General features: G+C 41.6%; 2 protein-coding genes across 5 annotated transcripts; both read left to right on the plus strand.

Annotated features, from left to right (window-relative positions):
* The first annotated feature begins 192 nt into the window (after positions 1-192).
* On the plus strand, positions 193-5,763 carry cunh9orf64 (chromosome unknown C9orf64 homolog). Of its 2 annotated transcripts, none has more exons than XM_040031686.1 (7): positions 193-305; positions 1,106-1,302; positions 2,724-2,871; positions 3,590-3,702; positions 4,162-4,305; positions 4,945-5,140; positions 5,220-5,763. In XM_040031686.1, the coding sequence occupies exons 2-7, from the start codon at positions 1,114-1,116 to the stop codon at positions 5,447-5,449; spliced, it is 1,020 nt and encodes a 339-aa protein (XP_039887620.1). In that variant the 5' UTR covers positions 193-305; positions 1,106-1,113; the 3' UTR covers positions 5,450-5,763. The 2 variants fall into 2 exon arrangements, with proteins under 2 accessions (XP_039887620.1, XP_039887619.1); XM_040031685.1 differs by lacking the exon at positions 193-305 and adding an exon at positions 373-450.
* A 130-nt stretch (positions 5,764-5,893) lies between these two features.
* On the plus strand, positions 5,894-20,879 carry LOC120733449 (kinesin-like protein KIF27). 3 transcript variants are annotated; one of them, XM_040031667.1, is made up of 15 exons: positions 5,894-6,505; positions 7,904-8,104; positions 8,528-9,528; positions 10,146-10,289; positions 10,442-10,612; positions 10,754-10,956; positions 14,272-14,393; positions 14,506-14,643; positions 15,042-15,253; positions 15,738-15,800; positions 16,003-16,173; positions 16,301-16,477; positions 16,579-16,806; positions 19,222-19,420; positions 19,484-20,879. In XM_040031667.1, the coding sequence occupies exons 3-15, from the start codon at positions 8,590-8,592 to the stop codon at positions 20,119-20,121; spliced, it is 3,405 nt and encodes a 1,134-aa protein (XP_039887601.1). In that variant the 5' UTR covers positions 5,894-6,505; positions 7,904-8,104; positions 8,528-8,589; the 3' UTR covers positions 20,122-20,879. The 3 variants fall into 3 exon arrangements, with proteins under 3 accessions (XP_039887601.1, XP_039887599.1, XP_039887600.1); XM_040031665.1 differs by lacking the exon at positions 5,894-6,505 and adding an exon at positions 6,512-7,628; XM_040031666.1 differs by lacking the exon at positions 5,894-6,505 and adding an exon at positions 6,512-7,628 and having other exon boundaries at positions 19,505-20,879.
* The last annotated feature ends 65 nt before the right edge of the window (positions 20,880-20,944 follow it).

Here is a 20,944-nt window from a genome sequence, read left to right on the forward strand (position 1 = left end):
TTTCTTTCCTTTTCTTAAAAAAACAAATAGAGAAGTTAATTCTTATTGGCTCACCAGATCGTCCTCATGTGGTGTTATTACAGTCATTTACCTCAAATCCCCTCAAACCATGAGATTTATGCCACCATATTTGAGACATTTTTACACTAGCAGGCAGTTGTAACGGACGTTGCTTTGTTGTTTCCTCTCTTAGCTTCTTGTGATTGGTTCACTAACCAGCTAAGGCCACAAGCGAGGCTCTGATTGGTCAATAGCTGGAAACCAGGTAGTGGGAACAGTAGAGCGCGGGTGTCGTGCTTTCGTCGGTGAGTAGCAATAGTTTGCACAGGAATAAAAAAAAAAGTACTGCTGCCCACTGCGTTTATATTAGAACACAGTTTTTATTATTTAATGACGATGACTGTATACGCTCAGAAATGTCCTTAATGGTCGTGAAACTCCAGAGACCGCGTGAGTGCTCCGGTAGTTGCACTTTGCACCTATAGGTTTCTCAAATAAACGCGATGGCGTAAAATTGGCCTGCATAACAAATAATTAAGCCTTAAAAACGAATGAAACATATAAGTGAGAGGCAAATCATGTTCACTGAGGAGAGGAGTAGAAAATGGGGTTCATTCAGCAGGCAACCGGAGCTGTGCGTCACTGGGAACATTAACGCACAGTCATCAGATACTTGAGAACTCCTGGAGGGGTGTAATTGTCTTCTTTTAGGGAAAAGGAATAGGAGTGACGTCGGTCAGACATGCGTCGCTTTTATGTTTGAAGTGCTTACACAGGATGAATACTTGAACCTTCAAAATAAATCCACGTTTCTTTTAAATGTTGGCCCAAAGCACTTCATTGTGGAGAATGTTATTAGACGATTTTTGTTCTTTTTTTATATAATCTGCATCCATTTTTTGGTCATTATTTTTATTATTTCAAATAATGAATCTTTAGTTTGTAAAGGACTTACTCAATCCATACATGTTTCATCAACTCTAGTCTTTGCATATATTAAAGATAGTTGTGTTTATCCCCACACTTACATTCTTGGACTCTTCATATTTCCACAGAGGAGTGCATTCATACTATGCATGCTTGTTTTAATTTCTGCTCCTTACAGTCTCCATCATGGAGAAGCCTCTGTTACCACAAGAGTCTGGCCAGTTCATAGCAGAGCAGAGTCGGGATGTGTTTGTCGAGGATGAAGGAGTGCAGAAGGTGGCGGAGATGCTTTACGGTCTCCAACACAGTGACGAGCTGACAGCCAGTGGCTGGAAGAAAGCAAATCCACTGGCCCCAGCACCCACATCTGACCAGGGGAGTGTACTAGTACCCAGGTTATGAAAAGATTCTTCATAGTATACAGTATTGTGCAAAAGTGCTGAGCCATCCTTCATTTCTTTATGTTTTGCTTCCAAGGAGCCAGAGTTTCTTGCAATGTTTTAAAATGGTTTTAAGCAATAGTTCTTCAGTCCTTCTGAAAACCTTTCAGAAGATTTTCTTCCATCATTTTCATCATTTTTTTTCCACCAGTTTCTGGTTTTCTATCAGTCCTGAATATCCCTATCTACTGTCTGTGTCTTTGGCGGTTCATCAGTTTTCCCTCCAGATGTCGACCTCCGTGTGTTCCCTAGTTTTTCCCTTGGTTATACCTATATATAAGTTAGACCAAGCATTATATCTGCTATAGTCAGGGGTCCACATAAGTGGTCCGCAGGTGTGCATTCACTGTCAAAATAAAAGACGTGCACCAGATAAGAAGTTGCAATGCGTGTTTGCGTCCATATAAAAGGCACTGTTTTTGTCCGCTAGAGTGGGATTTTCACGGCATATTCTGCATCACATCTCTGTGCGTTCATCATTTGTTTGAAGCCCGCTCACCAGCTGCAACCACTTTTCCGAGAATACGCGCTTCTTTTGCGGTTCTGACTCCTGACATTTCGTTGGAGGTGGAGGAAAACCAAAGTAATTGCTTAAAGGAGCTTCTTCAACATTTTTAAGAGTTCTAAACAAACGTCTGTCCTCCTCCAGAAAATCTTATGTACGCAAACGCGCAACTTCTTATCTGGTGCACGTCTTTTATTTTGACAGCGAATGCGCACCTGCGGACCACTTATGTGCACCCCTGACTATAGTGCTATGCCGAAGTCTTGAGTCACCCCTCATTTCTTTATATTTTGCTTCCAGAGAGCCATATTTTCTTATAAATTTTCAAGTGCTCTTGAGCAATTCCCTTTTAAGCTGTCTTTGGGCATTGGCTGCTTTTTCACTTCATTTAAGTCCGGTCCTTGTACCTAGCCATAATAACTTAGTGGTTATTATTGTGAAATTTAAAAAAGAAAAGAAAAAAGGTTTTAAGGGGGATTTATTTAATAGTTGCAGCTAATCAGGTGGTGAGATTGTGAATATGTGTTGCTTTACTCTGTTTTATATTACTATAAATATAAAGTATTAAGGTTTTCAACTGTTGTCTGGACACAATGAAGGATTTATGAAATGATTGTATCTACTGACATCCAAAATTAATCAAAAAGACAGTAGCTGCAGTGGTCTTTGATTGTATTTTGTATGGGTACAGGTTTTTAAAATATTGACTAAAACACTAATTTAATACAAATTTTTAAAACCTCAGTGGAGAAACCCTGTCTCTTTTGGACAGTGTGTTACAGTATATTCACTTTTCTTTCCTTTTTTTTTTTGTATACTTTCTTAATAATTTGTGCAATTTACCACTGCAGGCATTGAACTGGGTATTTGTAGTAGACACCATGAACTTTTCCTTTTGGCCAGAGGAAGAAACCCAGCAGTGTGAGGTGACTTATAAAGGCACCACATACACAGGCTACATGACCCTGTGTGCTGCCATCACCAGAGCCATGGAAGAAGGTAAGAGTACATACCTGTACATCCACTTAGTTACTATATTATACAGACTTATAGAAAATAGCAGTAGGCAACTCACAGCACTTTCTATTTTAAGGTAAAGACTCTTCAGCATTATACATAGAAAGCCAGAAATGTAACAATCCTTGATGAGCATAAACATGAAGGATGGAAATGTCAGATTTATAAATTGTTTGCCGCTGTGACTGTTTGCAGTAAAGTTACAACCGTGCTCTTACCTTTACTTCATACATAATTTTAGGTGTTTTAATCCTAGTCTCTGGAGAACAGAATGTATATTTTGATTGTCCCTCTATTCTGTGCAGTTTTGTTATTACCCATTATCGTGTTTGTGCCCTTTATTTGAACTACGACTGCTGGGAAATTGCTTGTAGCTCTGCATGTGCCTGTGCATCATTTATAATTAGCATGAATGACTCCGGATATGAATCAATTATGTCTCATATGGAATAGCTCTCAGTGTGTGGTCGCCATGGCCTTTATAATTACAAGAGATTTTCTCAGAAAAGCACAGGTAGTTTGACTCCAGTGTGAATCTCGGGGTGGGGGGTTGACAGCGTGAGATCAGAGCAAATTATGTATTTTGAGTCTATTGTGAGCAATGGCCACTGTGAAGTTATATTCTTATTATTGCACACTGAGGGTAGCTCCTGTTTTAAGATTAATCCACCTAGCACCTTCTCTTCTCCACACTCCACAGGTGTACCTATTACTGATCCAAAGTATTTCTCTCAGATGAACGTGGAGGAGTTGGGACGTGTCCTTCGGTCAGACAATGAAACACCCATGCCGATGCTGCGGGAGCGTCACCAGGTTCTGATATTAATACGATATTAAATAAGGATTCAATTGGTCAATATATGGATTTCAGTAATGCTTCAGTTTTGATTTTACTTTCTTTAAATCTAAAAGCTGTCTTTTCAGTCAGGGCAGTCTCAGCATTTACAAAATGAAAGGAGTGCTTTTTAAAGCAACAGTGACTTTTTATTTTAGAAATAAACAAGGTTTTACATTCCTCTGTTCAACAGACTGAATAAGGATGGCGTGTTTTTATATACATCATGGTACATATATTCATATTTGGCACATTTTTCTGCCTTTCTTTATATGAAACGTCAAATTTTATTTTGATATTAAGCAAGAAAAGTGATTTTATGGTTCAATTAATTATTGAGTCTGTTAGTTTTGTTACATTTATAAACACAAATTTAAATTGTGGCGCTTTCTGCCTGTTACATTTAAAGAAGCCACCTGCTGAATCTTTTTAACAAGGTGCTGACAGAAGGCGGGCGTGTGCTGCTGGAACATGGTGGAAGCTTCCGCAGTTTTATCAGCCAAGCCGGAAACGACGCCCAGAAGATGGTGGAGCTCATTGTGCAGAAGATCCCCTCGTACAGGGATGAGGCTACATATGAGGTGAGAGTTTATCAGGATCATCAGCAGGATCAAATTAGGAACCTTTTCTAATTGGGAATTTGCAAAAAATAAAAGAGACGCCCTCTATTTGCTGCACTTGTTTGGCTTTTCAGAAATGTCAAGTTGGTACAAGAGGAAAGAGTTGGAATGATTAACTTATTTACAGGTTTTTAGATACTAAAACAATCACTTATGGTTGAATAGGTCACAGTGAGCAAGCATAAAACTGTAATTTCCCCAAATATTTGGAAAACTGATCTTTTTATTAGTACGGAGCATAAATACATAACTGTGCAGATACTTTGAGTTTTCAGCCTAATGATACAGCCTGTATATTGCTTTATAGATTATGCACAATGCATAATATATATTAAATGCATATATGAAATATATGTGATCAAATATAGGCATTTGGAGAATTTAAAATAAATTGTGATGTGAGAGTTCCACCTCCTGGTCAAATACAGTGCAGCAACACTGATGCTGTCAGTTTATTATACAGTCAGAGGAGAGCATTATACTCTTTGACGTTATTTCTTTAATTTTATATTTGTGTAAGAACACCTGCCAAATTGTAAATATTTGTGGCCTAAGGACAAATACTATGTTGATATTTTGTCACCTTCTTGGTTGTGTAAGGGTAAAAGGATTTCATTCTACAAGCGAGCCCAGATTCTTGTGGCAGATTACTGGGGCCTCATGGCGGCCAGAGGACAGGGTGACATCATTAACATGGACTGGCTCACCATGTTTGCTGACTACAGGGTTCCTCAGGCGCTTGTCTACTTAGGAGCTCTACGATACTCTGATACGCTGATGCAGACGTTGAAGAACGGTGAGACAGTAGTGTGTCTATGCACTTGTTTCTCTTACTGAAGATAATATTTCAAATCACGAGATATAATTGCTTTCAGGTGAGCTTCTGTCTTCAGGAGACCGGAGAGAAGTAGAGATCCGAGGTTGTTCCATTTGGTGCGTGGAGCTGATCAAAGACAGTCTCCACAAGCTGGTGCAGGAGAGAGATGGACAGCCCTGCAGTGTGAACTCGGTTATCATCGACTTTTACCTGTGGCCTTACGCCAAGCAGCACCACAAAGAGATGGCCCACATTCCCATACACCACACACGCTGTATTTACTATTGATGAGCTGGCTGGCAGCCGTACATACAGGAGGCTGCACTTCTCAGTCTGCCGCTCGCTGGGCTGAAGCCAAGCACATCTCTGTGCCAGGTATACATACAAACAGACTTCTCTTTGGCTGCAGTGGAAACAGCTGTGAAGTGTTAATGCAGCGTGTCTTTCTGAGTGGGCACTGCTGTTCATTTCCGGTCTCAAATATGTCGGTCATATTTTCTCACAAACCTCTCGATGTAGAGGAAATGATCATATTATGCCAATCTGCGTATGCTCTGCAAGTATATAACAGGCTAACAATAAATGATATTCATCAAACTGGAGGAGGATTAGAGTACTTTGGTTTTTGATACTGTCTTTCTTTTTTAAAAGGAGTGTAATCAGAGTGTTTTTTAAATTCAGTGTAGTCAGTATTATGAATTTCATGAGTGCAAATGGATAAGCCCGATGTTAACATGCAGCTCTTTTTACTTCTTTTTTTTTTTTTCTTGCTAACATAAAGCCTTTGGTCATTTCTCTTTTCAGCGAAATATTATTTAATACAAGTTATATAGAGGCATCTTGCTTTCTGCTCCTCTTTGAAAAGGGAGCAGAAAAAAGTGACAGCCTGCATTGAATATAGCAAAAATGCGATGAAAGATGGAAACCTTCCTCAGATGAGAGATTTCTGCAGTCTGCATAATGAAGGAGTACAGATATTGTGTTAAGCTGAATATTGAGAGGCTTAAGCTAAAATTTGAAATAATAATAAATTATCTAGCAGATGCAGTCTGCCTGACAGGTATACTGTATTATTAGGATGATAGCATGTGGTATAATAGATTTCATGTATTTTCTCCGTGCCAGCTGAGTTTGTTAGATGGGGTGCTCTGCTGCCTGTCCAGTAAGCGATGCAGAGGGTGGTCAGGATTACCCATGGCACAGTTTGTCCAGTGATCTCCTCTCCACCACAGCTAGAATAGTGTCCAACTTGCAGCCAATCACAGAGCCTGCCTTCCTGATCAGTTTATCCAGTCTGTTGGTGTCACCAACCCCGATGCTGCTCCTCCAGCAGACCACAGTGAGGTAAGCTGCGCTCAGCACAACAAACTGTAGGAAAAGCTCCAACATTTTGCTGCACACATTGAAGGATCTCAGCTTCCTTGGGAAACGAGTCTGCTCGTTCCCCTCTTGTAAACAGCTTCTGTGCACTCCTCCACTTTATCCCAGGACAGACATGGCCTGTTTCACCACACTATACCTTTGAACATGGAAACATTTCTGTTTCAGAATTCTTGTACATCTAAAAGAATACGTATATATCCAGAATGACCAGACAAAAAAAAAATTAAACTATACACTCATACTAACCACTAAGCAAATGCCTGTGTAAATAAAACTGCTCTATACCTTTGTAAAATAGAAACTGATTTTTATTAAAAAACAACTGAAATCTTTCGAATTGGAGAAGACTTGAGTAAGAGCTCAAACCTCTTCGCAAACTTAACTTAGTCCGGTTGTCTTAAAAATAGAGTTAAATAGCAATTGGTTGGTTGTCTCATATGATCGGTTTCGCTGTATGGCAAATGAAAGTCATCATATCTTAAAAAGACCTAACAAATCTATAAATCAAGTAAATCTCAGACTCCTGATGGCGCTGTCGCCTTAACGGCGCCGACTTCCACGAGTACTCTTGAACATCCTCACTTCCGGTTTCATAACGGCGGCGGCAGCGGTTTCCCGGGCAACCGAGGACCGACAACAAACGAGATGTCACAAAGTTTAACAAGAGCGCGACAAGCGATTGCCCGAAAAAAAGTGACCAGGTGTTACGGTGAATTTGTGTTTATTGATTCTTGTTACTATCGAGATAAACAAGTTAAAGAGCTCCTTTAAAGACATCAGGACGTCATGAGCGAAGGGTGCGTGCGGGTGGCGGTCCGTATCCGGCCTCTGCTCCCCAAAGAAGTCCTCCACCACCACAGGGTGTGTGTGCGTGTAGTGCCGGGGACCGGACAGGTGATGGTGGGTGAGGACCGACTCTTCACCTTTGACAACGCGTTTGGACCATCAGTCAGCCAGGATGAGGTGTACGAGTCCTGCGTCCAAAGCCTGGTGGAGCGTTTGGTCGACGGTGAAAATGCAACCGTTTTTTGTTACGGGCAGACCGGATCAGGCAAGACGTACACACTGGGCAGAAGGAGCCGAGGTAATGTGAAGTTTAACCAAAAAAATTGGTTAAGCTCCAACACAGAGCTTAACCACTCTGACTGATAAGTGACTGATGAGTTCAAGGACTGTAGGAAAAAGGGAACTAAGGGGTTCAGGGGGTTGTTTATTTAATGTGGAAAAACCAACATCTGTGGACTTGAGTCTTTAAACACAGCAGTTTTAGGAGTTTCGTTTGTGCTCTCTATGGCCCATTAATCATCTGAACTTTCTAACTTCATAACTGTAATTCTCTTTTTCCAAAACCTTCCATAGATGAAGAGGGGGGAATTATTGACCACACAGCCCAGGATCTGTTCCTATACCTGGCGGAGAAGAGGAAGGAAAGTGATGTTGTGGATGTCACAGTGAAGGTGTCCTACATTGAGGTCTACAGGGAGGAACTAAGAGACCTATTGCAGCTGCAGACCACCCACAAAGAGCTTCGTATCAGGGAAGATGAGAGGGGAAACACGGGTAATCAACTTTTTCTACCTTTACATATATTTTAATATTCAGAGTGGAAATAAAAAAGTAGAAACCATACACTTTCAGAGATGACAAACAGCATCCTATATTTTTGACCATCCATCTGAGTTTCATCCGATTAATAGACCGTTGTGATGTTATTAACATGTGTGTATTTCAGGATAAAAAGCTTGAGAGAGCGCACTGGAGAAATCACAAGTACTGCAAAAGATATTATATACTGTGTAATCATTTACAGTCAGCGACTCTGCGGTGCACCTACTTGTAATAATATGTAAAATTGTTTTCAGCACATTTAATGAGTGAATGATAAATGATCCAGTGAGATTAGGCATTTTGTGTGAATGTCTGCCTACAGGGGAAGCAACAGTCTTGTTTCATTGACTAAAAAGTCTCTTTGTGTGATTCCAGTGGTGGTGGGAGCCAATGAGGTTGTTATCACCTCAGCAGAGGAGCTGCTCAACAATGTAGAGATGGGGAATATTTTCCGGCACACCGGCACCACAGGAATGAACGAGCGCTCTAGTCGCTCTCATACCATCCTCACCCTTCAGGTCATGTTATCCTGCCACAACAGCAAGAACTCTTCCTTTAAGTCTGTCCGCTCCTCTAAGCTCTGTCTGGTTGACCTGGCAGGCTTGGAACGTGCTGGAAAAACTGGGAACACCGGGACACAACTGAAAGAGTCTGCTCATATCAACACAGGCTTGTTTGCGCTGGGCAACGTTATCCGTGCACTTTCAGAGCTAAGTCGAAATCGGCACACTAACAACTCCTGCAGTGCACACGTACCATACCGTGATGCCAAGATAACTCGACTCCTTCGTGACTCATTAGGAGGCAGCGCCCACACGCTAATGGTGGCGTGTGTAAGCCCCTCCGACCACTTTGTAGCTGACACCCTGAGCGTCCTGCAGTTTGCATCCACGGCCCGATCCGTTCAGAACCGTCCAGGAGAAACACCAGATCAAACAGAGGTTAAATCATGCCCTACTACAACTTGGCACCCCAGTGATGCTCGACTAGGGGAGCTGGAGTATGAAGTAGAGATACTGAGAGAGCTGTTGAAAGGGAAGGAGAGAGAGGTGGAAACAGAAAAAGCAAAGACTGGTCAGAGATATGAAGAGGGAAGTGACATCAATGCATACTGTCAGACCGGAGTATCTGAACCAGATAGGACAGCAAGCCGAGAGGAAACGTCACAGTACCGTCTGTTGGCAGAGGAAGCTGCTGCTCTGCTTGAGAATATCTCTGGCCCCTCTCCAAGTCCTTCTTTCAGGGAGCGGCTGGAGGATTGGCAAGAGAGACTCAGAGCTGTCAGTTACTCACCTCCAACTCGTATGGAGTGTTCAAAGGAGGAGGGAGACCATTTTGCTCCATTAAACCTCAGAGAAGAGCTTAAAAAATGCCAGGTAACTATAAAAGATTTTAAAAGGGATGTTGCCATGAAGAGATCGCAAAAACTTTGATTACAAGCAATTGATAAAAAGTAACGCAAAAAACCTCAGAGATTTTTATTTGCTTACTTTGAAGCCTAAAAGATGGCTAGTGTCTCCAACACGTGGACATGCCTGTCACATTAAACAACAACAAAGGCATGTAAATGAGCTTGGTGTCTTATATATATTACTGTACCCTCATAGATACCTGTTATTCAGAATAGGAGAAGCGTATTCAGACTGAAAGCATTCAAACTGCTGATGGAATTGCCGTTAAAGAACTGAAGTCTAATATGGATTTTTTTTTTAAAACCACTGACATATCTAATGTAAACTAAGAATGACTGCATCCCGTTTAGATTTGAGGCTGTAGAAAGAAGTGAAGCCATTGGTATATCATTGGTTATTCCTTTGTTTCCGTTACAAGTTGTCAACATTTCGGCTGGAATATCTTATCCTCTGAGAGCTTTTGATAAGGTGATGTGAACAAATGCAGCATGGCTCAAATGGAACTGTTTACATAAACAAAAGCCAAGCTGTACAATTTTATAGGCTTCCTATCCTATCCAGTTTCTCTTTTGTATGCTTAGGAAGCTCTCCACATAGACGAGCAACTGTTGGAGCAGAAAGATGCAGAACTGAGACGGGTAAAGGAGGAACTCGAGAAACTCCTTCAAGAGAGGAAAACTCACCTTATGTCGTTAGAGGAAGAAAAGCAGCGATTACGTATACAGGTGAGGAGGAGAACAGTGCAATAAAGAGCTGCTCTGTGATGCAGAAATCAGTATATTTTATTTACGGGGAAAAAAATTAAAAGATGAATTTAAGGCATGTCTGCTGTGTTATCGTTTGTTCTTTAAATGTGCGCCTCTGTGCAAATGTTTAGACAGAACAACTGGTGAACCAGCAGATAATGATTGATCGCCTTCGTGGCGAACTCATGACCTTCCGGGGGACAGCCTCAGGGGCAACAGTGGAAGTGGGGGGGTCTGAGTACAAGAGACCCCACAGTGTCCCTCTGATCACACACAGCTGCATGTGGAGGCCTCCCAGGAAGGTAGGTAGCGGTGGGTAGTGTGTGGGTTAGGTTGGTGTTCATAAGTGAGGGTTTTTTTTTTATTTTTGTTTTTGTTGTTTTTGTTTGGTCTGTTATAATGTTTTTTTTGTGACTTTTATCATCTGTGCGTGTGCCTTCTAGATTCACTCCAGTCCACCAGCCTATACGCTGGAGAGGGTAATGGCAGCTTTTAAGATGAATGGCCAACTTTTGCTGGCTGAAATCAAGGAAAAAGAGGACGTGTACTGCCCGCTCTTAAAACAGCAGGCAGAGAGCAAAGATGGCAGACCAGAGATGGAGGAAGAGGATGAGAATGACACATCTATGCGCAGACCGAGATTTAGGTGGGAGCAACATTCTTATTTGTGCAAAAATAAGTAGTAAGTTTCAAGTAACTTACACTCCAAATGCTGACTTAACTAATTTAACTACATGTTAATTTTCTCTGTAATTCTGTTACATAAATACAGTGCAATATGCTAAATTTATTGGTTAAATGAAATTTACATGATTGGTATAGAATCCCTAATGATTAATTATTTGAATAAATAAACATTTGATTTTATATATTTAAGATGCATTTTATTCACAACTATTGCTTTATGTTTATTGAGGCTGAAGAATCTTTTTTAGTGTATTCTGCTAAACAAGCAATCCAAAAAATCTGAGGCATTAAATCATTTATTCATGTCTAAGGCAATTTAAGCTAAATGTGTAGTGCAAGGATGGACTTTGAAGAAGTAAAAAGTTGTTTTCTTCAGATGCTGCTGCATTTATTCCACGCCGCTTTTGCACTTTGCAGATCAGTTTTGGAAAAAAGGCTGGATAGTGTGTTGTGTGTACTTGAAAATCCAGCGACACGCTGCAATTTTGCTGTCAAGGATGACTGCATATTGTGCTGCTAGGCAGCGACCTGTTCAGACAACAAACCACTCTTCACTTGGTTTGTGCAGCCAAGCAAACGTCTCACAAAGGCAAAAACATCTAATGTCAAGTTTTTCAGTTTCTCTTTTTATTCTTTTAGATTTTTTTCGATTTCTCTGCAGGTTTGAACCGGCAGCTAAAGCAAGTTTTGCACTTTTTAAAGTAACCCTCTTGGTTTGATCATCTTCCTCTGCATTTGTCACATATAATGAAATAAGGAGTCACCGTGTGATCCTGAATTGGATGAATGAATCTATTTGCCTCATCAATTGTCAGTGAAGGACATTAAACTGTACGGAAAGTGTTTATTTGAAGAGTGTGAGTGGATTTTAATTGAAGCAAATCTCTATATAACGCTGGGATGTCAAACTCATTTTACATCGAGGGCCACATCCAGACCCACTTTCATCTTAAGTGGGTCTGGATGAGTGAAGCTTTCTGTGTAAAGCTATTTAATGACATATTTAATACCTGAGATATCTTATATAGCATGTCTCTGTTTTTCTACATGGAAAAAATGTGTAAAATAGAGAAAAGGTTCTGGCATAAGTCAAAATTTAGATTAGAAGGAGACAGGCATTATCCTGGTTAATTTTTTTTGGCATATTTGCTTTTTGTCTTTTATAGCAAAGAAAAAAATATCTTAAAATCATTAATAAAACCAGGGAGAGAAGGCTTAGCGCTCCTCCATTTAGCACAATGGATATGATATTTACTCAAAAGTATGATGATGTCAATAATGTCTGAGACGCCCAATGCTCGATGATCCATATAAAAAAATGATATGATGTAATTCAAATGGTTGCACATCACTAATTTTTAGGGAAATCCAATTTTTTAAGTCACACCAAAAGCATTGTGTGATAGGGCATAGAAAAAAAAAAGATGTTCTAGGGTTTCATTTTCATCAGTACAAAAAGAGCACTGACCCACCTCAAAGCCAAATCTCTTTTTTAGAAATTCTGCCACTGGATTAATTTTGTTTATGCCTTTAAAGTGTGTTTCTTTAACTTTAGGTAGAATAGGCCATTTCATAAATTTCGAGAATGCTTAATCCAGTGTATCTGAAATAACTAAATTAGATCCATGCCATGTAACCGTTCTGTCATAACTATGAAATATTTTGTCTTTAAAGAAACTACTAAGAAATTTATTATTGCATTTTCATCAAACAGCTGACATTGTCCTAGCAATAAATTTGGGAGCACTGATGAGAAATTATTGTATATCATAAAGTTTTTAATCAAATGAAGCAGAGGCAGTGGGACCAGTTCACAAAATTTGTTATATTCTCTTTGAGAACAATTTAGACAATATTTTTCTGAACAGTCTGTGTAACTTAGAATGACACTGTTATCATCCAACAAATCTGTTATGAATATAATCTTTTTGTTTAAACCAGACGCTCTTGAAAATTGATTTTTGATTAAGTGTTATTACCCTATTATTCCATAAGGTTGAATTATGGGGAGAAGTTGTGGGTAAATATCATTTTCCAAAAATGCAAAGTCTGTTTGGGAAAGTTCGATATCTTGATTGGGATTTTATTTACCTCAAAATCACATTTCAAAATGAAGTCTAATCCTCCTATTTTATTAAACAAGGATCGTGGGATGTGGAACTACATAGAGTCTGGCTGTGACAGACAAGATTTTAACCATTTAATTCTAATGGTGCCAACCATTAGATTAATAGTGGTTAATAGTGTTAACAGTTGAGTTGCCAATATAAAAAGCTTAGGGGAAACAGGACATACTTGCCGAATTCCGTGTTGCAACTTGAATCCATTCCTGGATTCAAGGAAGCTAATATATTCTTAAGTAATGCGGCTGCTTCACTTAGGCTACTAGCACAGCCGTCCCCAATCCCCAGGTCCTGGACCAGTACCGGTCTGTGAGTCGTTTGGTACTGGGTCACAAGAGTTGAGGCTCGAGTTTGAAATTTATGGTTTTCAGGGTATTTATCGTTTTTTTTTTATTTTTATATCATTTATATTGTTAACTCGGTTTCCCATGTGTTATGAATAAATCTTTTTTTTTTTTTTTTTTGGTACCGGTACTGGTTTTATTTTATTGTATTTATCCACGACACCTTAAAGGCCGGTCCGTGAAAATATTGTCGACCATAAATGGTCCGTGGTGCAAAAAAGGTTGGAGACCGCTGTACTAGCAGGTTGCTGAGTAGACATCCTTGTAGAGTTTTGGAATTTACCACTTTTTCCATTAGTTTCCTTGTCAGGAAACAACTTCCTGTTCAGCGGAAATGCCTCTCGTTTCAGTGGAGTGTGTGAGAGCGTTTCAGTAGTGGAGTGTGTGAGAGCGTTTCAGTAGTGTGTGTGTGAGAGCGTTTCAGTGGTGTGTGTGAGAGCATTTCAGTGGTGTGTGTGAGAGCGTTTCAGTGGAGTGTGTGAGTGCGTTTCAGTAGTGTGTGTGTGTGAGTGCGTTTCAGTAGTGTGTGTGTGTGTGAGAGCATTTCAGTAATAATGTCCCTTACAGCACCTCATAGATGACTGTCCTGATTGATGGTCTGGCCCCCAGACACCTCTGCTATATGGTATTATAACATATGTATTGTAAATACTCATAATTTTCGGTTCTGTGTGTATTATAGGCCTGATTGGTGTTTTGGAAATGTTTCAGGTGTTTGATTTACTAAGTCAAGCTTTGATTCAGAAAACTCAGTATAAAGTTAATGTCAAACGATGTCCGTGGACTAATAGAATGACATTTCTGCAGGCGCTTTTTAAACCAAACATGGACCAATCAGCAGAAAAAATCAGCTCTGAAAGAGAAAAACGCAGAAGAAAATCACACATGTGGTGGAAAACCAGGACTACAGCAGCCTCAGAGAGCCACAGGTACACTTTACATGCACTCTGGTTTGCACTTGTCTGTAGGCTTATCCTTTTTTATAGTGATGGCTTTCTGCCTTAGAACCTTTCTATGACATTCTCAGCTATTCTTTTCTAGCCATCAAGGAAAACCAGCTCAAGCAAAGATCTACGAGGAAAGCAAGAATAAGAGCAAGCGCTACTGAGAGAAGGATCCGAGATCTGTCAATCAACATGCGCATGAAGGAGGAGCTCATCAAAGAGCTTGAGCAAACTGGTGTGTTTAGATAATGTCATACTTTGTATTCTGCTCTCTGCTAAGTGAGGAACTATTGAAGCCTCTGGATTTATTGGTGTATCGAAGGAAGTATGAAAAGCTTTATAACCAGAATGTCCTGCAGCTTCCAGAAGCATCATTAGAAATTCAAAGATGACAATAACAAGAAGATTGTAATGATTAACTTACTATACACAAGCTTATCCACGACCTGCCTACACTGATCATCTCAGAGTCATGTTTTCAAGTAATGACAGTATATTTCTCTAATGCTCAGGCTGATTCTTGCCTACCCTAGATTAATTTGGCTTTTGAACTGAAAACCTGACAAATTTATTCATGTTATCTATTATTTTAAACAGTACATGCATCTCTAAGTGTGTGCTTTTGTGTGGTAGACAAGGAAACTCAGTCTTTGGAAACGAGTGACAGGCAAGCTGAGGACGGCAGAAAAGCCGGCGTTTTTGCAAGACTTTCCCTGCAGAGATGGGAGTTGCGAGTGGAGATGTATCACAGCCTGCAGCACATGAGAACGCAGAGAGCGCAGCTTCAGAGCAGCCTGAGAGAGACCAGTGAGAATAACAAAGAAGTCCAACAAAATGAAAATGAGGTTAGCTGTACAGATTATTTTAAACAACAATAAAAAAAAAAAGAGATGAACTTATTAAACTTGTTTTTGTGTGAGCATTTTTGTCTTGTTGGTCCAAATAATTGATGGGGCAAAATGAGCAATACCAAGGAAAAATAGTTAATAATTAGAAAAACAAAATCAACTTTAAAAAGAAGTTTTTTCCACAGTTTTACAAAATGGTAAAAACATCCATACGCCTAACTTTTTCACTTTCATATTTATCTTTGCTTAACCAAAGTTTAAATATGAGTCAGCTTTTATAATCTTCACATAAAAGCAGTTTGACCTTTATCTTACAAAACCTTAATGTATTTAAACTAATCAGAAAATGGAGGAATAATATAATAATGTGATCACCTGAAAACTGTTTTATCATTAAGAGAAATATCAGATTTGAACAATATATGACAAATATGGGGGGGGGGGGGTTGTTTTTTGTTTGTTTGTTTGTTTGTTTTTACAGGAGCAAAGTGCTGGAGTTTCAACTGTATATAAACTGTATAAGTTAGAGGACACAAATGAACAGGTAAAACATTGTTCTTGTTCCCCTGAAATAGTCATTTGGACAGTGCGTTTAGTTTAGTTTAGGAAACTGCAGGTATTAATCTTCTTACAGTGTTTTAGGGTCTACCTTTGTCGTGTCTTCATCAATCTCCTTTTTTGGCCCTTGTGCCCCTTCCTTTCCTCTTTTCCTTCCTTCTTCTCCCTCCCTCACCTTCTCACTGTAGCTGTGTTGCAGTAGTTGGCTGGAGGAGGAAGAGGAGCATGTTCTTCAGAAGAGAGCAGAGCTGAATGAGCTGGAGGAGGAGCTGAAGAGGAGAGAGGAGGTTCTCATTCACAGGGAGGCGTGTGTGCGACAGAAAAGCAAATTCGAGACCAAGAAGCTGTGCTCCAGTCAGGTCAGACTGTGTTTGCTATTGTTTAATTTAAATACTATCACAAGTCACTTTATTAATTACAGTAAAAGATTAGGTGGACACGTATAAATGGTAGAATTAGGAGGTTTATTATCAATTTGTTTTTCAGGCTCTGAGTCAGGACCTGCTGCACGTGTCGATGCAGTTGGAGTCGCTGGAGAAGCAGCTACAGAGGAGGAAGGCAGGAGTTACCATGAAGGAACTGGAGAAAGAGAGAGACTTGCTTAAAGAGAGAAGAGACGCTCTGGACGCCCAGCTGAATGACAACCAAGTGCTCACTGTGGAGGTCAGAACAAAGGGAGTGTTGTGTGTATGGTGTAAATTTGACCACGATGTATTTCTGGTACAGGTTTAGGTGAAGTGATGTGTGTGTGTGTCGTCATGTAGGAGACGCATTCCCTTCTCCAGGTGGAAGAAGCTATCGAAGCTCTGGATGCAGCACTTGAGTTTAAAAACCGCTCGATCCAGGACAAACAGAAGAAGCTGTCGGCCACAAACTTTTCTTTGCATCAGTCACAAAACGCTGAACCCGCCCAACTCTGTGATGTCACCAGAAAACTTATGGGCCTGTCGCTGCCTGAGTCACTGGAGCTGCTTGTGAAATATTTCAACAAGGTAACGTAAAATACTTGCATACATATGTATATACGGAATATTCTGCTTTACATATAATCCATATACATTCTCCTTTCTAGTTCTATATCTTGTTCCGTCTTCAAATCCTCTATTAATTCTCTTCCTTTTCTTTCCCATCATCTCAGATTTTGATAAAAACTTGTTAATTTACCTGTAAAAAGTGATTTTTATGGTGCTCATACGGAATCTGAAAGCTCTCTTTTTCTCTTTCTGTTTCATCCATCCATCTTCATCCGCTTTATCCGAGGCCGGGTCGCAGGGGCAGCAGCCTAAGCAGAGAGGCCCAGACCTCCCTCTCCCCAGCCACCTCCTCCAGCTTATCCGGGGGAACACCAAGGCATTCCCAGGCCAGCCGAGAGATATAATCTCTCCAGCGTGTCCTGGGTCTGCCCCGGGGCCTCCTCCCGGTGGGACATGCCCGGAACACCTCACCCAGGAGGCGCCCAGGAGACATCCTTGTCAGATGCCCGAACCACCTCAGCTGGCTCCTTTTGATGTGGAGCAGCAGCGGCTCTACTCTGAGCCCCTCCCGGATGGCCGAACTTCTCACCCTATGTCTAAGGGAGAGGCCAGCCACCCTTTGGAGGAAGCTCATTTCTGCCGCTTGTATCCGCGATCTCGTTCTTTCGGTCACTACCCACAGCTCGTGGCCATAGGTGAGGGTAGGGATGTAGATCGACCGGTAAATTGAGAGCTTCGCTTTTACACTCAGCTCCCTCTTCACCACGACGGACCGGTGCAGCGTCCGCATTACTGCAGCTGCAGCCCCAATCTGTCTGTCGATCTCCGGCTCCCTTCTCCCATCACTCGCGAACAAGACCCCGAGATACTTGAACTCCTCCACTTGGGGCAGGAACTCATCCCCGACCCGGAGTGGGCACTCCACCCTTTTCGGGCTGAGAACCATGGCCTCAGATTTGGAGGTGCTGATCCTCATTCCCGCTGCTTCACACTCGGCTGCGAACCGTTCCAGTGCGAGCTGGAGGCCCCCACCCGATGAAGCCAACAGAACCACATCATCTGCAAAAAGCAGAGATGAAATTCTGAGGCCACCAAAGTGAAAGCCCTCCGCCACTTGGCTGCGCCTAGAAATCCTGTCCATAAAAATTATGAACAGAACCGGTGACAAAGGGCAGCCCTGGCGGAGCCCATCACCCACCCAGCCCATCACCCGACTTATTGCCGGCAATGCGAACCAAGCTCTTGCAACGGTTGTATAGGGATCGAATGGCCCGTAGCAATGGGCCAGACACTCCATACTCCCGCAACACCTCCCACAGGACACCCCGAGGGACACGGTTGAATGCCTTCTCCAAGTCCACAAAACACATGTAGACTGTTTGGGCAAACTCCCATGCACCCTCAAGTATCCTCGAGAGGATAAAGAGCTGGTCCAGTGTTCCGCGACCAGGACGAAAACCGCATTGTTCCTCCTGTATCCGAGGTTCGATTAGCGGACGAACTCTCCTTTCCAGCACCCTGGCATAGACTTTCCCAGGGAGGCTGAGGAGTGTGACCCCCCCTGTAGTTGGAACACACCGTCCGGTCTCCCTTCTTAAAGATGGGGACCACCACCCTGGTCTGCCAGTCCAGGGGTACTGCCCCTGATCTCCACGCAACATTGTAGAGGCGTGTCAACCAGGACAGCCCTACAACGTTCAGAGCCTTCAGGAACTCGGGGCGGACCTCATCAACACCAGGGGCTCTGCCACCAAGGAGTTGTTTAACTGCCTCAGTGACCTCGTCCCCAGAAATTGGTGGGTCATTCCCCTCATCCCCAGACTCTGCTTCCTCCTCGGAAGACGTGTCAGTGGGATTAAAGAGGCCCTCGGAGTATTCCTTCCACCGCATGACAATTTTCTCAGTCGACATCAGCAGTGCTCCGCCAGCACTATACACAGTGCAGGTAGAGCACCGCTTTCCCCTCCTGAGATGCCTGACGGTTTGCCAGAATCTCTTCGAGGCAGTCCGAAAGTCTTTTTCCATGGCCTCTCCGAACTCCCCCCACACCCGAGTTTTTGCTTCAGTCACTGCCCGAGCCACATTCCGCTTGGCCTGTCGATACCTGTCGGCTGCCTCCAGAGTCCCACAGGCTAACCAAGCCTGATAGGACTCCTTCTTCAGCCTGGTGGCTCCCTTCACCTCTGTTGTCCACCATTTGGTTCGGGGATTACCACCACGGCAGGCACCAACCACCTTGCGGCCGCAGCTCAATGCAGCAGCTTCGGCAATGGAGACGCTGAACATGGTCCATTCGGACTCAATGTCCCCAGTCTCCCTGATTTGAAAAAGAAGCATAGGACAGTCAGACAGATGAACATATGGATGAATGCATAGTCCTACTTACTACAGTACTTTGTCATCACTTTATCAGAAAGTTTATTATCCTTTTAGGTTGTTTGTCTTCGAGAGACAGAGCGCCATCTACATTTGCACTGTGAAGAGCTGGAACTTCAGGCAGAAGAGCAAAAGATGTTGTTGAGAGAGATGGAGACTGCCATGCAGCGTCTGGCCTTGGATACAGATCGCAGGCTCACCCAGCAACACAGAGATCACCAGTACAACATCCAGCTGCTGCTGCAGAAACTTAAAGGTGAGGAAATTTGTGGAGCCTGGATTTGAACTTGAATTTGTTTTATGACACTTGGTTTCACAGTATGTCTGCATATGTGTTCAGAGGGTGCTCCAGGAGAGGCAGAACAGGCAACACAAGACAGACTGCAGCATCTGGAGAAAGAGCTTTACTTCTACAAAAGCACCAGCCGGCAGCTCAAAAAGAAACTCAGAGTGATCCTCAGCGATTCATTGCAGCCTAATAATCAGCCTTCTTGCCCACAGGAGCACAAACCTATGCAAAAGATGCAGATTTCTTCAAATGAAGCCCAAACTCATCCTGAGGAGGTTCAAACACGGACGCATATTGTAACAACATACAAAAAAATACATGCAGAGAAAATGGACAAAAAGATACACAATGATTTCTGTATGAACAGAAATGAAAACCAAACCAAGTGCCCTTCTTCTTCTTCTAACTGCCAAACCCTCAAAAAGACAAAAATGCCAGAATACACCCAAATGCTCACACCGTCCCTGGGGAGGAGAGTAGGAGATGAGTCTGGGGAAGGTTTGGAGATGACACCAGTCCGTTTGTGTCGCAGGGATCTGAAACAAATCACTCCAGCTGACCTGCAGCTCTCTGGTTCTACCACTGGGAGGCGACCGTCTGCTGTGGGTATGAGCACTGAGTCAATCCTGGAGGACTCTATAGAAGTCCTCAGAAACACTGACAGGTGATGTATTTATGTAGATGTCAGGAACAGTTTCTGTAGTAGATACCAGGAAGTAAACAAAGCTGTTTGATGTTGTAAGGCACTCAATACAATGACTTAATGGGGTTTTAGAGTTCAGGCCAGAAGAACTTAAATTTCTTGTAACAATAATTATTTTTGTTTTGCTTTTTTTTCTCCTGTTTTATTTCACCTTTCTACAACAGCACCATCATAAAAAATAAGAACTGTAAACTGTTGACCTGGAGAGATGATGCAGTAAAATCTCATTACTCTTTGCTCAGTCCTTTTATTTGTCTTCCAGTGTGGTTATGAATTTTTATCCTACAAGTTTTTGTTCCTCCCACATATTTTTTGGGGAGGTTCTAAACCTTTCAAGTTTTCAAATGTCTTAAATCATAAATGTGCAATAAATATGTTGGCGCTTTTCTTGTATTTCTATATATCATCTTATACTTATCATTATCCATATCCACTACATTGATGCAAAGTCAGTCAGCAAGCTGGAACATTCTCGTAAAACGTAGACAGTTTTCATTAATTAATTAAAGCAATTTTGTTTATGGAGCACTATCTTTCATCCTTCATTGTGAATGCTTAAGGTTTAATATGCTGCACTGTTGCAGGATTATAAAGCTTTTTGATGACAACTTTGTGTGCACTTTATGTATGTAGTTTTATGTTGATTGCTGTGTAAATTATTATTTTTTTTATATTGGTTTACTCTTTTCACAATCTAATTTATTAAACACACTAAAATGCTCACCTCACTGTATTGTCTTGATTATCTGGGCTTATTCAAACCTAATTTTGGTGTGAGGGTGCTGTGA

Source organism: Simochromis diagramma, unplaced genomic scaffold (assembly GCF_900408965.1).
Source record: "Simochromis diagramma unplaced genomic scaffold, fSimDia1.1 OVJJ01000284.1, whole genome shotgun sequence".
Lineage (NCBI taxonomy): Eukaryota > Metazoa > Chordata > Actinopteri > Cichliformes > Cichlidae > Simochromis > Simochromis diagramma.

Bases quoted from the DNA above. Each gene is read 5' to 3' on its own strand.
- cunh9orf64 (XM_040031685.1), top strand. From the start codon at position 417: ATGTCCTTAATGGTCGTGAAACTCCAGAGACCGC. The intron at 4,306-4,944 runs GTGAGAGTTTAT...TGGTTGTGTAAG, and splicing joins GGGATGAGGCTACATATGAG to GGTAAAAGGATTTCATTCTA. The intron at 5,141-5,219 runs GTGAGACAGTAG...AATTGCTTTCAG, and splicing joins GATGCAGACGTTGAAGAACG to GTGAGCTTCTGTCTTCAGGA.
- LOC120733449 (XM_040031665.1), top strand. From the start codon at position 7,331: ATGAGCGAAGGGTGCGTGCGGGTGGCGGTCCGTATCCGGCCTCTGCTC. The intron at 9,529-10,145 runs GTAACTATAAAA...TTGTATGCTTAG, and splicing joins AAGAGCTTAAAAAATGCCAG to GAAGCTCTCCACATAGACGA. The intron at 16,174-16,300 runs GTCAGACTGTGT...TTTGTTTTTCAG, and splicing joins AGAAGCTGTGCTCCAGTCAG to GCTCTGAGTCAGGACCTGCT.